This window comes from Populus nigra, chromosome 6, assembly GCF_951802175.1.
Source record: "Populus nigra chromosome 6, ddPopNigr1.1, whole genome shotgun sequence".
NCBI classification, from domain to species: Eukaryota; Viridiplantae; Streptophyta; class Magnoliopsida; order Malpighiales; family Salicaceae; genus Populus; species Populus nigra.
The window spans coordinates 2,973,360-2,987,582 of record NC_084857.1 but is presented as its reverse complement, the minus strand read 5'-3'; the positions used below and the strand labels follow the sequence as shown (position 1 = coordinate 2,987,582).

Here is a 14,223-nt window from a genome sequence, read left to right as displayed (position 1 = left end):
AAGATGCCATATATGCTAAATTTCAGGAGAGCTTTAGTGTCTAGAATTTTACTACATGGAAAATATTTTTGTTGTCATTCTCTATTTGAAAAATGCAAATTGTACATTAACTTTTGCCGATGTGTTGGTAAAATTTTGCAGGAGTCAGAAGCTGCTATGATGAAGGAAAGAGAGTGGCTGAAACTTTGATGTTTGATTATCATAGGCAGCATGGGATAGGTATATAGCTTTTGAAGTACGCTCTTTGTTTTTTGATTTTCCCATGTCTAAAATATCTAAAATAAAATTTGTTCATCTGCAGAGATAAGAATTGCCAGAATTTTCAACACTTATGGACCCAGAATGAACATTGATGATGGTCGTGTTGTCAGCAATTTCATAGCCCAAGCCATCCGGTAAGATGTTAAAACAACAGCTCCTGTAGTTGTTTGAAACGGTTAAGCCTGTTGGTAATTATTTTCTTGTTGCAGCTTTACAACTAAATGCCAATTGCTCTGTGAATTTATGCAGTAACGAACCTTTGACTGTTCAAGCACCTGGAACCCAAACCCGGAGTTTCTGTTACGTGTCTGACATGGTAGGCAAGAAATTGTCCAGTGCTTTAAATGATGGTAGACGATTTAAGTTGTCTTGATTGGGTCTTAATATTAGTATTCCCCTAAATTCTTTATTATCAAATATTTGAAGGTTCCCCTAAATTCTTTATTATCAAATATTTGAAGGTTGATGGCCTTATCCGACTAATGGAAGGAGAGAACACTGGGCCCATCAATATTGGAAATCCAGGTTATTCTTCAAGCTCTGTAACAAATCACTTGGTGTTCTTCAATGACGCATTTCATGAAAAAAATGGAAACTGTTTCCCATATTAATCCAATGCTTGATTTTTCAGGTGAATTCACCATGATTGAGCTTGCGGAGAATGTTAAGGAGGTTAGTTTTTAGTCTATTTTCTTTTTGTGGCACATTGCTTCTTAGTCCTTATCATGGCGAGTTGTATTTTCCACGTGTGGGGTTTACTGGCTATGAGTTGAAAACAAAAAAAATAAACATTTTATTCAAATCAAACTTTTCATACATAAATTTGGCTCTTTGATTAACCTTATCATGTTCATTGCCAGCTTATCAATCCTGAAGTAAAGATCATATCAGTGGAGAACACACCAGATGATCCTCGTCAGAGGAAGCCAGACATCACAAAAGCAAAAGAATTGTTAGGCTGGGAACCAAAGATCAAGCTGCGCGATGGTCTTCCTCTCATGGAGGAAGATTTCCGACAGAGGCTTGGAGTTCCCAGAAAGAACTGAACCAAGTGAATTTGTCTGTAGCAGTTATTCATGCTCAGCTTCTGGGTTCCCTGCCCCCCGGGTCTCATTTTTCCTTTTATCCTATTATATTATGATTTTGAATAAATAGTTGGAATTTTTATAATTGGAAGGAGCCAATCGCATGATGTGTGGAACTTATCAACTCCTGTTGCAGTGTGAAGGATTATGGCATAATACAAGGAAATTATTTTTGCCCTTTTGAGTTTATAGTTCTGCCATTTGCTTTCCAAGTGCTTACTGCATTTCTAGCTATTCTGGAATGACTACATAAGAATGAAAAGACCAGGTGACGGTGGAACGGATTGCCTTGCATTTTTCATAGCTTCCTCCACAACTAGTCTTACCCACTTGAGCCTGCTGAGGTAACATTTATTTTTTAAAAATATTTTTTACGAAAATATATTAAAATTAATGTTTTTTTTTAACATAAACATATCAAAATTTCTAAAAATACAAAAATTAATTTAAAAAAATACAAAATTTTTAATTTTTTTGATTTTTTTTTAAAATGTAAAAATAAAAATGCTTTTTAGGCTGCGTTTGTTTCTCGGAAAGTGGTTTTCGGGAAATTACTTTTTTAAATTTTCCTGTATTTATTCGTCATTAGAAAAGTTGGTCAACATAAAACACTTTCCAGTCAAAGAAAAAATTTGGCTTGATTTTTAGAAAAATATTTTCCTTTTATTTTGGGCGGAAAACACTTTCCGGAAATTATAAAAAATTTAGAAATATCATATTATTTGCTGATTATATCAAATTTGATTTTCAAACTTTTGATTGGTATATATATTTTGTTTTGAATATTTGTTTTTTAATTTCATCCCTTATAATTTAATTTTTATATTAATTTTGGTCTTTATTTTTTATAATTGTTATTTGTTTTTTCCTTATTATTTTTTAATTGAAATTTTTTATCTATCAAATTTGATCTTTATTTTTTTGATTGCTACTTATTTTATTTAAAATAATTTATAAAATGTTTATTATTATTATTTGAATTTCTTTATCTTTTAATTTTTTTTATTTTTTAGATTTAATCTTTATTATTTTGATTATTATTTATTTTATTTGAGATAATTTATGAAATTATATTTTTTTCAATTTTATTCTCATTTAACTTTTTAATTTGTAAGATTTGTTTCTCATTATTTTAATGAACTTGAAAAAAGTAAAGTATTAATAGTTTATTTTTCATGATATAACTAAACACTGCAAAGTGTTTTACAACTTATTTTTTATTACATTATCAAATATTAAAAAATAATTTATTTTTTTAGAATTTACTTTTTCAAAATTTATTTTTTTTAAAAAACTATTTTCTATAAAAGATATGAGGTGGTGTTTTTGTCTCGAGCCCAGATTTGTATTCTCTAACTGCCCTGGCAGTCTGATTTTCAGTGGCGTTTCATTTTCACGTTTTTCAGTGACAAGTCAATTTTTGGCTTAGGACTCCAGCAAATGAAACTGATTTTCTAACATTGAAAATAATAATAATATATAGACCCCCGCGCGCGCGCACCCGACTGATCTTGCACGTCAATATAGACTAACAATCAGCTTGTCCTAGCCTACAAGTTGAGTCCAACCTAACCAATCTGTTGTTATTGTAAAAAAAAAAACAAAATCAATTCGTCCAATTCCCAGTTCAATATATACAGAATCTATAAAAATTAAAAATATTACATTGCAGCTACGATTATCTCTGGAAAAAAGTTTAAGAAAAGAAAGTATACTTACATTATTTACAAATTAAAACTTTGGGATTATTTAAAAATATTTTTCTATATTATTGGATCATTTTGATATGCTAATATAAAATATAATTTTTTTTTAAAAAAATATTATTTTAATGTATTTTCAGACAAAAAAATACTTTAAAAAATAATCACTACCATACTCCCAAACACCTCCTTAAAATCCTTAATAGAAAAATTTAATGAATAAAATATTTTCTATGATGTCATTGTAATTAAATTTACGAGATTGTAGAAATCATAACAATTAATCTTGAAAAATCTCATAATTCTTATATAGTAAATAATGTTGTCAATTTGAATTCCCTGCTACCGTTATTTTATTTTATTTTTATTTGTTGGGGTCGGGCAATTTTCTTTCATGGAGATGGCAATACAGAAGGATGCCACAGAGCTTAATTATGGCAGATCAACAGAACAGATTGTGCATGAAGAACAGTTACAACAGTAAATACAGAAAATAAAGATGCCTTAATAGAATAAATCACAGCCTGGAACAAGGAGATTCTGATTTCGCAGCCAAGTACAGGTATATAAACCAGACTTTGTCTCTATAAACTAATTAACAAAATACAAATAGCAGGCAAGAGAAGCTGGTCAAGTTAGCATGGTAACACTATGGCCCAAGATGTTCAGGAATTTACTTCCTCCAAAGATGGCTCAAATGGTTGTTGTTCATAGCATTTCACACAAAGATGATGATGATATCCTTTCCATCTCTGGTCATGAAGATGGCTCCCCAGTGCTGCGGATCGCACATCAAGCCTGCAAGCAGCTACAGGCATTGCTCTCGGAAGACCTCTACTTGTGTTGAGGTTTACAAAAAGTTAAGCTGTCAAGGCTTATTGCAGGGAGCATAAGTTGTTTGCTGGAGTTGTTCAGCGAGCGCACTGAGCGGAAACAAGTGCATGCAGCATCTATCCCGAAAATTGGTTCCGATGAGACATCATCTAAAAAGAATGATCTGCTCTTGTTGTTTCCTAGAGAGATTGGAAGCATTACTTCTCAAAAAATAAAAATAAAAATTGTGGATGCATGGGATGGGTGCAGCCGTGCAGCATAAGCTCTTTTTTTTTCTTTTTTCCATTTCCTTTTTTTTTTCCATTTCCTTCTATTTCCAAAGAGAGTTATGGATGGATGGGATTGATATGGATGTCTGTCTGCTCAATATGATACTTTTTTTTAGATATGCGCAATTCCCATTAAAGATATGGATATGACATTTTAGATTGGATCTTGCGAATTAAAATCCCTCGCGGAATAAGTTTATCAATGGAATATTTTCTGTGATGTGAGTTTAAAATCATGTGATACGATATGATCTTGAAAAATCTCTTACTATATGTAGAGAATATTGTTAATTTGGTTTCCCAATCACCTATAAATGTATAAATTAAACTTTGAAGCCATCAACTAATTTCTAAGCTTCTGCAGCTACTTGAGCCTGAGGTTTTTTCTGCTTGCTTTTCATAGGCTTCTTAGTTGCTGCTTCGTCTTCCAGTTCTGTTTTATTCTCAATCCTTGCAAAAACTGGTTTAGGTTGAGCCATGACCTGACCACCCTTCAGGCCACCCCACTTTGTCCCGCTCTACAATGCAAAACCATAGGATAAATTAGTAACTCAACTAGTTGACGTGCGAGCATACATTGAGATTGTGTGCAAGTGTGTGTGTGTGTGTTTGTGAAGAGAGAGACCCAGGTGACTGTGTTAAAATGGTCCTTCGAGTAGCCAAGCTGTTCATATATTCTCCAACAGAAACTTGGGGCAACAGGGGATAAAGCAATTGCTACGATCCTCATTGCTTCCAATATAATTACAAGATCCTGAACCATAACAACCAAAAAGAAAGCAACAGTTAAAAACATATCTAGGTCATTAAGTTGACAAGCCATGATTACCTTGTTTCATACCATTGAATGCTGGTAAATAGAATTATCTGGAACAACAGGTTAACCCATTGTCTTACGTTAGAATATGTAACTAGAAAGTCGGGACATTCAAGACTGAAATATTTCTTCTCTAAAAAATTGAGTAACTTTTTTTTTTTTCAAATGATGGTCGGACCAAATTGCACTGAAGATGTTTTTGAAAGAAAAAAATTTAACATGCGAAACCTTTGCAGCAGCTTCAGAAGCAGCACCCCCTTGCTTGAAACGGGTCCAAGGTGCATTCTCATCCATGTAGGCATTCCCGGCATTACCAATCTCTAGTACAGCCTCGCAAGCTGACGATAGTGAGAGATTTTCATAATGAATTCGAGCCTTTTCAACCTACAAAAGCGACTATTTGGATCAGATTAAAAGAATTGTTGTAAAGTGAATTAGGACTGCGTAGCAACAGTCAGAGAGAGTGAGTTTCCAGACAGAATCCTAACGCACAAGTAATAAAACTAGCTAGTGTGGAAAAATCATAGATTACTATGATAGAAACAACCAAGAACTCTAACTATGCCATTGAATGGGAACCTCTTAACACTCAAAATGAATGTCTGAAGTGCTTTTAGATACAAAAAATATATTGATTATTAATATCTAAGCACATGTTTGGAAGCAGGGTTTATATAGATCCACTATTCTTAAATTTGCTGTCAACTAATTGATATTCATTGACTGCTCGCAAATATCATCATGGTCTATTAAAGTCCCGCAAGCTTGATGCATTTTTATTACAGCATCTAAAGTTGGCTGAAATTATGCTGCAGTCAAGGTTTACACTAACAGTCCTAGAATGAGAACTTGGGATGACATTAAAAAGTTCACCATATTGCTAAGCTGCAATCAAGGTTCCTGGTGAGGTTATGTTAGAAGCACAATCAAACTCTACCATTTACATTGGAAAAGCATGAGTTCATCCAACATGCTGACTACACTAATATCACAAATTTCATGCAGCCTTACCAATTTCTCAATGGTGTCCTTCAATGCAGTTCCTTCAGCCGCAACAGCTGAATCAACCACCAAAGTTGATTGGCAGTTCTTTTTAAGAAGTCCAAGTGTGCGATTAAGAAGGTTTCCTGTATAGAATGAGTTGAGACCACTCACACCTTTTTAAAATGGAACAAAACCATGCACTCGGCAAAATCACAAAGGCTAGAATAAAGTTATAAATATTCAAACTAGAAATACCTATGGTATTTGCGAGATGTGCATTGACAATATTGATGAAACGTTCTTCTGAATAGTCCCCATCACTACCAAATTCCACCTCTCTAAGAAAGAAATACCTAACCGCATCTGACCCAAAGTTATGAACCAGCTCATTTGGTTCAAGCGTATTCCCCAGTGACTTCCCCATCTTCATACCATCCTGTAATTTTCAAAACAAAAAGCATTGCTGCATGAAATAAAATTAGATGTAAGAAAAAAAAAACTAATGACTGGCTCGGCTCACTCAGGCAACACTGTACTAAAGCCAGAATCATATTTTACATCCAAAAATATACATTGACATAACTTCAAATCTCAAGGCATTTCAAATACATGAGAGAGAATCAGCTAAGAAAATGAAGAACATTTCCTTTTCTCTCTTTCTCTTTGTGGATAAGTAAATTTCCTCTACAAAAAATGTCAAAATTACTAGTACTAGATTATCCATCATTAATTTTGTTGATATTTTCCTGATAAAGAACTCATCCTAGAGCCAATCAACCTCATTTACTTCCAGAGTGAAGGCCCAAGTGCTACCTTATATGCTGGTTAGCATTTAACACTTAATAAGATGGATTGAAATAGCTTTACTCTGCCACCCAATATGATATCCAGACTTGAAGCACTGGTATCTCAATCTATATTTAGATTAACATCTACAATGTACGACCAACCTCCTGTAACTTCCACTACCCAATCTTCAACCTTTCATAGATCATGATTTCCAGCAAGATCCCCACATTATTCCTACACATCATCTATTGAAATTTATTCCAAAGGTCCACATTTTCACTTTGGTATGTCTTCACATCAATTCAATACAGAGAAGCATATTCTAAAAGAGATTAAGCAGCTAACTTGTGGAAAGAAAGGAAAAAAGAGAGAGAAAGAACTCAAACATTGCCCAGGCCCTAAATAGATATAGTTTACATCATAACGGTGGAGAAAAAAGGCCCAGCACTGTCTGTTTAAGTTGGAAGGTCATTACCCTGCTATTATCCTGCTTTATGGATTCTTAGGAGGGAAGGTAACCATTCAGAGATTTTGTATGGAGTGGTGATCTCAAGCCTCAAGTCCACCACAGCGGTAGAAGTTATTAGGAAGGTCTAGCAAACAAAGCAAACCATACAAAGAAGTTTAAATAAAACAATGCAGTATACTAGGTTTCGACATTAATACCTTTGTCAAAAATCCATGCCCAAAGACCTTCTTAGGAAGGTCTACTCCAGCAGACATTAGCATAGCTGGCCAATAAACTGCATGAAAACGTAAAATGTCCTACAGAAGATTAACAGAATCATGAGAGGAATAGCATTGATATCAACTTAAGTCTGCAGAGATATATCTGGAGAAAGAAATCAACCATTTGGGATCAATGAATAACGTAACAAGTTAATAAAAGCATAAAAGCAATAATCACCTAATAACAAAGAAAGCAAGAATTAAGGGAGAAAACAAAATAAGCAGGGAAAATCTCTGGATAGAGGCATACACGAAAGTAAAACAAGAAAACAGATTCTTATTCGATGTTACAAGAAACTTCAGTAGGAATAGGATATGAACAAGCCTATTAATCTACTTGCAAAAGAATTCAACTTATATTAAAATTGCAATACGTATTATTATTTCAAAATTCAACCTTTTGAAAGCCAAGAACTGCCAATTTTATTAACATTTCTTGTCAATGCTAAGATGTAAATTCTCATACCCCTGACCCACCGATCAGAAAAAAAAAACAATATTGTTAGATGCTCATAGATGCTAACTTAACACAAAAATTGCTAAGCATTCATAAATGATAGCTGATGCGGGAAGTAAAGAGGGTATTTTATTTATTTATTTATTTTCAATTTAGTATTTCAGAGCTTTAAATAAATAATAAGTAAAATCCCTTCTTTTCTTGCTCATACAGTTCTTATCTATAATTTAGTATTTGGACAACAAATCAACTCTGCATAAATGTACAACATGTGCAAGGATTAATAGGAATTGTATATTTATCGGTCCAAATAAAAACATAAGAATCATAAACCATAGTATAATCATGACGCAGTCCAGAAGGATGGAGATAGGAAAGAAATGATACCAAGTAAATATAATAATACATGGAATTTTGTTAGCTATGACGGTTTCAATGCTAATTTCACTTAGGGAACAAGGCAAAAGTTTGATAAAGTTTATAGATAAAAAAAAACATCAAGAGCAGAAAAAGCAGTCAAACCTTGCCAATCAAATGTAGTGAAGCCGGCCAGCCAGAAGAAACAGCAGTTTGTAAATCTGGTTGCTCATTTTCCGATGATAGAGCTGATATATAGCTGGTCAATAAAAGGTAAAATTCAGTCAAACAGAAAACAGGCAGAAACAAGGTAATTGATACTCTCCAACTTTTGCAGTCAATAAGAATAAGGCATACATGAAGCATGCTTATAAGATCATCCAACAAGTAATCAGACAAAGAACACTAATCAGGGTGAATACTAAAACTTTACCCAAGTAAAGCATCAAACCAAACATAAATAGTCTGCTTATTGTCATTAGGAACAGGAATGCCCCAATCCACTGATGCACGAGAAATTGAAAAATCTTTCAAACCACTTTTGATCCAACTTTGTACCTGAAAGTATTGGTAGCAATAATGAGAATTTGGAAGTGTCATGCACAGGGTAAAATTTATGTAAACACCGAGTTAATGGAATTTCAGATGGCTTAAACAACAAACTGCCTGGCAGAAGAAATTACTTTTAGGTTCTAACACAATATAAGAAATTAAATCGCAAACTAAAAGACAGTCAGGTTCTTGTGGAACTACTAGATTCCTGGTGCATTGATAACATGAACAGGTGCACCAATAACTGGCAGAAGCACCATATGAACATTAGACTGCAATAACCAAATATTGGATTTGCTTTCAGATCAATGTCCAGAAAACTTCAACCGAAAGATAAAAAAACACATATCTTAAAGAATTGAACTTGGCACACCATGAATATAACTGTTCCTAGCAATCAGGCCAGAGAACTCTTGAAACAGTATTCCTTGTGGGTTAGCTTCAACAGGAATCAGCTTTTTCTTTCCATTCCCCAGCAAAAAATTGATAGATTACATATCACTATTTGACATTCACATGACATGAGAATATACAACAATTTCATCAGCTCCTTTTTAAAAAAAAAAAAATTTTTACAGTATTTATAGTAATGCAGCATAAATCTAAATCATGTGAAGCAAGAGAAAAAAAGAGACTGCTTTGTTTCTAACCTCATTCAAACGAAATGGTGGCTGCACAAATTTCGGATTCTGTGTCAAATTTTCTTCTAATTGTTTTTGGTACTTCGATAGGGCAAAGAAGTAATTATCCTCCTTCCGCTCAATGCATGGCTTGAGGTGTGTAGGACAACAGTTGTTATCAAGTAGCTCCTTCTCATCCTGTAGAATTTACAATGCTAATGTTATCATTCGACCACAATACAACATCAGAGAATAGATAGAAACGCAAAGGCACTACCTTATACTCCTCACAGTTGACACAGTACAATCCCTCATAATCAGCTCGGTAAATGTCACCCTTGGCAAGAACCCTCGAATAAAATTCCTTTACTATTCCTTCATGCTTAGGATCAGTTGTCCGAATGAACTTATCATAAGTAATCTCTAACTGCAAACCAGAAAAGGCACAAACTCGCAACCATTAGAACATTCACAATGATCAAATTACTAAATTGAAGGAGCAAATCATCCTTGTCGAAAAAGCTTACATCTTTCCAAAGTGTCTTGTAAGCTTGAGATATGACATCACAATGCTCACTCGGTGTGGAACCAGCAGCAGCAGCAGAAGCAGCTATCTTCTCCCCGTGTTCATCCGTCCCAGTTACAAATATAACTTTCTTTCCTAAAAGCCTCTGCCATTTATATAAGCAGAAATAATCAGCCCTTTCGTACAATCTATTAAACCAACTTTATAAAAATCCGGATAGAAAAGAGATAATAACATCTGTCAAAACCCCAACAATGAAACTTCTTTTAATGAATTCAATTGGGCATCTTAATAATCAGGGGCAATCTAACGCAACCATGAGCATAAAGAATCAAACTTTATAGCTAAAAAATATTAGAAAGAAAAATTTCACTAAATCCCATTAAAAAAAAAACTGCATAAAACATGAAATCAAACCTGAAATCGAGCAATGGCATCAGCAGCAATAGTGGTGTAAGCACTCCCCATATGAGGAGGTGCATTAACGTAATAAAGTGGAGTTGTAAGGACAAAAGTCTCAGCTGCTTCACTACTTTGCAAATCATTATTGCTTATTGCACAAGTGCAAAACGTGGGTCTCCTTAATTTACGAGGAAAGATGAGATTTTTAGAGAAATTAATACCGGTCTTGAAATGGGTTGTTTTTGCATTGATGGAATAGTTTAAAGGGTTTAGGAGACAGAGTGTGTTTTGTACAGAGTAGTTGATTCTAGCTGCCATTTCTCTTTATCTTCTAACTGCAAAAAAATACAATAAAGTTTCAATCTTTCTTAGTATTCTATTGCAGAGAACAACAAGGTTATCTGCAGTGGTGCATCCTTACAGGGACAGGGGAAGACAGCAACATACCCTCCGAACCATTTTACAGATTTAAGTCCCTATCGTTTCAAATAATTCGATTTTTTCCCTAAGTCAAATTTATTTGTAATTGGACTCCTTGATTTCAACTTAAGAAAAATGAAAGAACCGCTGTTTTTGGCCCTTCATATTTGTGGAAAGTGGTATTCATATCCCTTGTATTTCAAAAGTGGTCAATTGACACAAACATTGCAAGAAATTGATGAATCTGTCCCCACCAAGTCTGCCACTAGACCCTTCGAAGGGACCGAGATGAAACTTTTTATGAATATAAGAATTTTAATTTAACTTTTCTATGAAACAGTTAAGTGTTCGTTGAAAGGATTGTTTTGACGCCGAGTAGTAATAGGAACAAGTGCCTAAGTCCGAGAACGAGGGAAATTCTCCTACAAAGTTCAATTCGATCCCTAATCTGTAAACCATTGCAATTTAATCTCTTTTTAATTGTGGAATAGATTGGCCAGCCTTGTGTCTATTTTGGAATCGATAAACAAAGTTTAAAAGCCAGAGGTATAAGATGATCAATTCTCACAAACACGGAGGAATAAAAAAATATTTTGCTTGAAAATATTATACTTAAATAATTTTTAAATTATATTTATTTTTTAAAGTAATTTTCATTCAAAAATATATTAAAAAAATATCTTTTATTTTTTAAAAATAATTTTTCACATTTAAAATAACTCAAATTTTTTTTAAAAAAATCAAAATTCACAGAACTGTTGAAATACAGTTCCAAACGATTGTTGGAGTAATTTTAAATGTTTGAAATTGTTCACAAAAATTATCAAACTTCACATCTGCTTTTCAGTTTGATTTACTTGGTTAATGAATGAGTTAGATCAAGGATTTTAACCACTCAATTTTAATCCAAAATTAGTAGCTTGGTCCCTCAGTTTTTCTCTGACACTGTTCTCTTTTAGCTTTTTAATCTCATTAACAGAATTAACTACCAAGAAAACACCTAAGCAACTACCGTATCTACTTTTCTCTCAAATTTCCCCCTCTTGTTTATCAATCAGAGAGACAGAACTCTCTCAACATCAACCATCAAGAAAATAAAGAATCTTTGACAGAACTCATTATTTCTCGCAGAACCCTTCAATAGTCCTAGTTTTCATAGCGAGCAGTTACCTGATCAAGTGATTCTAGACATAAAAGATGGCAGAAAGTGTGAAAAAGAATCGTGTATCAGAAGATGTGTTGATAGATATTCTCACAGCATTACCTATCAAATCCTTATTAAGATTCAGATCTTTATCAAAATCATGGAACTCCCACATCAGTGACAAAGACTTCATCAGTGCCTATTTGGCCCAACCCAAACCATCGCTTCTCCTTCGTCGATGGCAAAATCGTCAAGAATCCTACTCTCTGCATCTCGATAATGAATCTTTAGATAGGAGCTTACAGTTCCAGAACTTGCCCTTTCGGAGTGGAGCTGATTGTTTTGATATAATAGGTTATTGCAATGGAGTTGTATGTCTTTCAGATATTCACCAAGGTCGCACTAAGAGTCTTATTCTGTGGAATCCATCAACTAGAAAACATTTGAATCTAGCCCTTCCATAGTTATGCGGTCCACACAGTGCTACTTGGGGTTTTGGCTTTGATTTACCAAGTAATGACTATAGGGTTGTTAGAGTTGCGAGACAAGTTTCATCTAAACGTGAATTCCCTATGGAGTTTCAGGTTTTCTCGCTTAAAAGAATATACTGGGAGCGCATTAATTTTAGCCCTACTCTTTGTCCGTTTTGCGTTGTAAGAGTTCTGGTTATTGCAATCAGGTTGCTTTTAATGGCATCCTTCACTGGCTTGTATATCGTGAGGAGAATGACAACCGCCGGAGTTTTGTTCTTTCTTTTGATTTAAGTAATGATAAGTTTGGGGAGATAATGTTGCGGATGGCCACTCAGTGGATGGTGATTTCAGAGTTTGACGACTCCCTTGCGGCGCTTTTCTGTAGGTGCGCTGCCAAGTATGTTGACGTATGGTTTATGAGAGAATATGGAGTGAGGAATTCATGGAACAGACTATACACGGTTCAAGTAGATGGATTCACGAGGTCAATTGTTTTCAGGAAGAATGGTGAAATATTAATGAGAAAACATGGATCGTTTGAGGTAGTTTCATGTGATCCACAGACTCCAGCAAGTCGTAATTTTAGGGCTACAACAATGCGACTATGTAGAATATTTTGTTCAGAGTCTAAGTTTACTTAATGAATCAAATGAGATCGACTCAGGAGAAAAAAGAAGAAGCAAAAGGTACGAATCACTTCCCACCTTTTGGCAATTCGATCTCTTGTTTCTCTCGAAGTATTCACTATGCTTTTGATACACTTGAAAATAAGAATTTGTGATTGGTGTTATATTTGAAACAGCAGAAGTTCATCTGGATTAACAAGACTCCCTGTTACTCAATAAGTATTTCCAACTGCTGAATCATGTTTTCAAATTTATTCCATCTGGCATTTACCAGTACTGGTATTCTTTCTGTTTTGTGCAAAAGATACTGATTATTATGCTCTGTAAGTCCTTATGCCATTCTCTATACAAAATTTGCTAGGAGGTATTTGCTACATTCATCTAGATGATGAGTGCACACCAATGCGAAATTATGTAAGATCCAATCTGAAAATTGTTTCTTCACATGTATATAGCTAAATGTTTCTTCACATGTATATAATTGTTCTTGATTGTAGGTTGCATGGACAGATGAAACTATTTCTTGGTCTACGATGATAGTTTTGGCAAATTCTGCAGAATTATATATAATTTGCCATTACCTGGTGACTGGATAACAACTCAAATTATGCGCAAGACTGTATGGATATGCTGACATTGATGATACAAGGTTTTTTTACCGTTGTTGTTTTCTTCTGTCTCGAAGATGGTGAGTGATTTTAGACTTTAGTTTGAACGGTAAGCATGTTAGAAATAAGTAGAAGATATTTGTAACCCGAGTGACAGGACTGAGTTTTCATAACGGTGAACCTATGAAGGATCCACAACTTTACAGGCACGCGATTGGCTCTCTTCAGTATGCAAGTCTCACGAGATCAGATAATGCATACCCAGTAAATAAACAGTGTCAATTCATGTCTGCTCCTCATACTCTTCATTGCCAAGCTGCTTCTTTTTTTCCTACTTGATATTTACTCAATTGCATCAATTGAACTATTGTTCAAGGAGAGATTGAATCTCTATTGACATATAAATTGATCAAGAACACGGTTTTCGTTGTATTAACACAGTTTAGTGTTAATACTAATAGCTAGCTAGAGTCTGTGGGTAATTTAGTCTTCTGGGCCTCCCACTAAATTTCTACACCAGAGAAAGGAGGAGGAGGGGGAGGAGAAACCGTAACAATATTAACCAAT

General features: G+C 34.3%; 3 protein-coding genes across 3 annotated transcripts; 2 read left to right on the top strand and 1 right to left on the bottom strand.

The window, feature by feature from the left end:
* The first annotated feature begins 61 nt into the window (after nt 1-61).
* LOC133695613 (UDP-glucuronic acid decarboxylase 3-like) lies at nt 62-1,530 on the top strand. Its single transcript, XM_062117520.1, has 6 exons — nt 62-219; nt 302-395; nt 511-577; nt 723-786; nt 893-933; nt 1,122-1,530. The coding sequence occupies exons 1-6, from the start codon at nt 189-191 to the stop codon at nt 1,305-1,307; spliced, it is 483 nt and encodes a 160-aa protein (XP_061973504.1). The 5' UTR covers nt 62-188; the 3' UTR covers nt 1,308-1,530.
* A 2,870-nt stretch (nt 1,531-4,400) lies between these two features.
* Nucleotides 4,401-10,825, bottom strand: LOC133695611 (methionine--tRNA ligase, chloroplastic/mitochondrial). The gene is made up of 12 exons (XM_062117517.1): nt 10,401-10,825; nt 9,985-10,128; nt 9,735-9,884; nt 9,488-9,655; nt 8,719-8,843; nt 8,451-8,544; nt 7,409-7,507; nt 6,209-6,389; nt 5,981-6,096; nt 5,198-5,353; nt 4,778-4,906; nt 4,401-4,670 (listed from the first exon to the last, which is right to left on the bottom strand). Exons 1-12 carry the CDS (start codon nt 10,701-10,703, stop codon nt 4,503-4,505), a joined length of 1,833 nt encoding a protein of 610 aa, XP_061973501.1. The 5' UTR covers nt 10,704-10,825; the 3' UTR covers nt 4,401-4,502.
* A 1,177-nt stretch (nt 10,826-12,002) lies between these two features.
* Nucleotides 12,003-13,063, top strand: LOC133696530 (F-box protein CPR1-like). Its single transcript, XM_062118743.1, has 3 exons — nt 12,003-12,320; nt 12,414-12,533; nt 12,629-13,063. Exons 1-3 carry the CDS (start codon nt 12,003-12,005, stop codon nt 13,061-13,063), a joined length of 873 nt encoding a protein of 290 aa, XP_061974727.1.
* Nucleotides 13,064-14,223: the final 1,160 nt, after the last annotated feature.

Coding starts and splice junctions, on each gene's coding strand:
- LOC133695613 (XM_062117520.1), top strand. CDS start 189: ATGTTTGATTATCATAGGCAGCATGGGATAG. Junction 396..510: donor TTCATAGCCCAAGCCATCCG/GTAAGATGTTAA, acceptor GAATTTATGCAG/TAACGAACCTTTGACTGTTC. Junction 787..892: donor CATCAATATTGGAAATCCAG/GTTATTCTTCAA, acceptor TTGATTTTTCAG/GTGAATTCACCATGATTGAG.
- LOC133696530 (XM_062118743.1), top strand. CDS start 12,003: ATGGCAGAAAGTGTGAAAAAGAATCGTGTATCAGAAGATGTGTTGATA. Junction 12,321..12,413: donor TAGGTTATTGCAATGGAGTT/GTATGTCTTTCA, acceptor GCCCTTCCATAG/TTATGCGGTCCACACAGTGC. Junction 12,534..12,628: donor AATTCCCTATGGAGTTTCAG/GTTTTCTCGCTT, acceptor TATTGCAATCAG/GTTGCTTTTAATGGCATCCT.
- LOC133695611 (XM_062117517.1), bottom strand. CDS start 10,703: ATGGCAGCTAGAATCAACTACTCTGTACAAAACACACTCTGTCTCCTA. Junction 6,097..6,208: donor ACATCTCGCAAATACCATAG/GTATTTCTAGTT, acceptor CATTCTATACAG/GAAACCTTCTTAATCGCACA. Junction 4,907..5,197: donor CTTCTGAAGCTGCTGCAAAG/GTTTCGCATGTT, acceptor GTTATGGTTCAG/GATCTTGTAATTATATTGGA.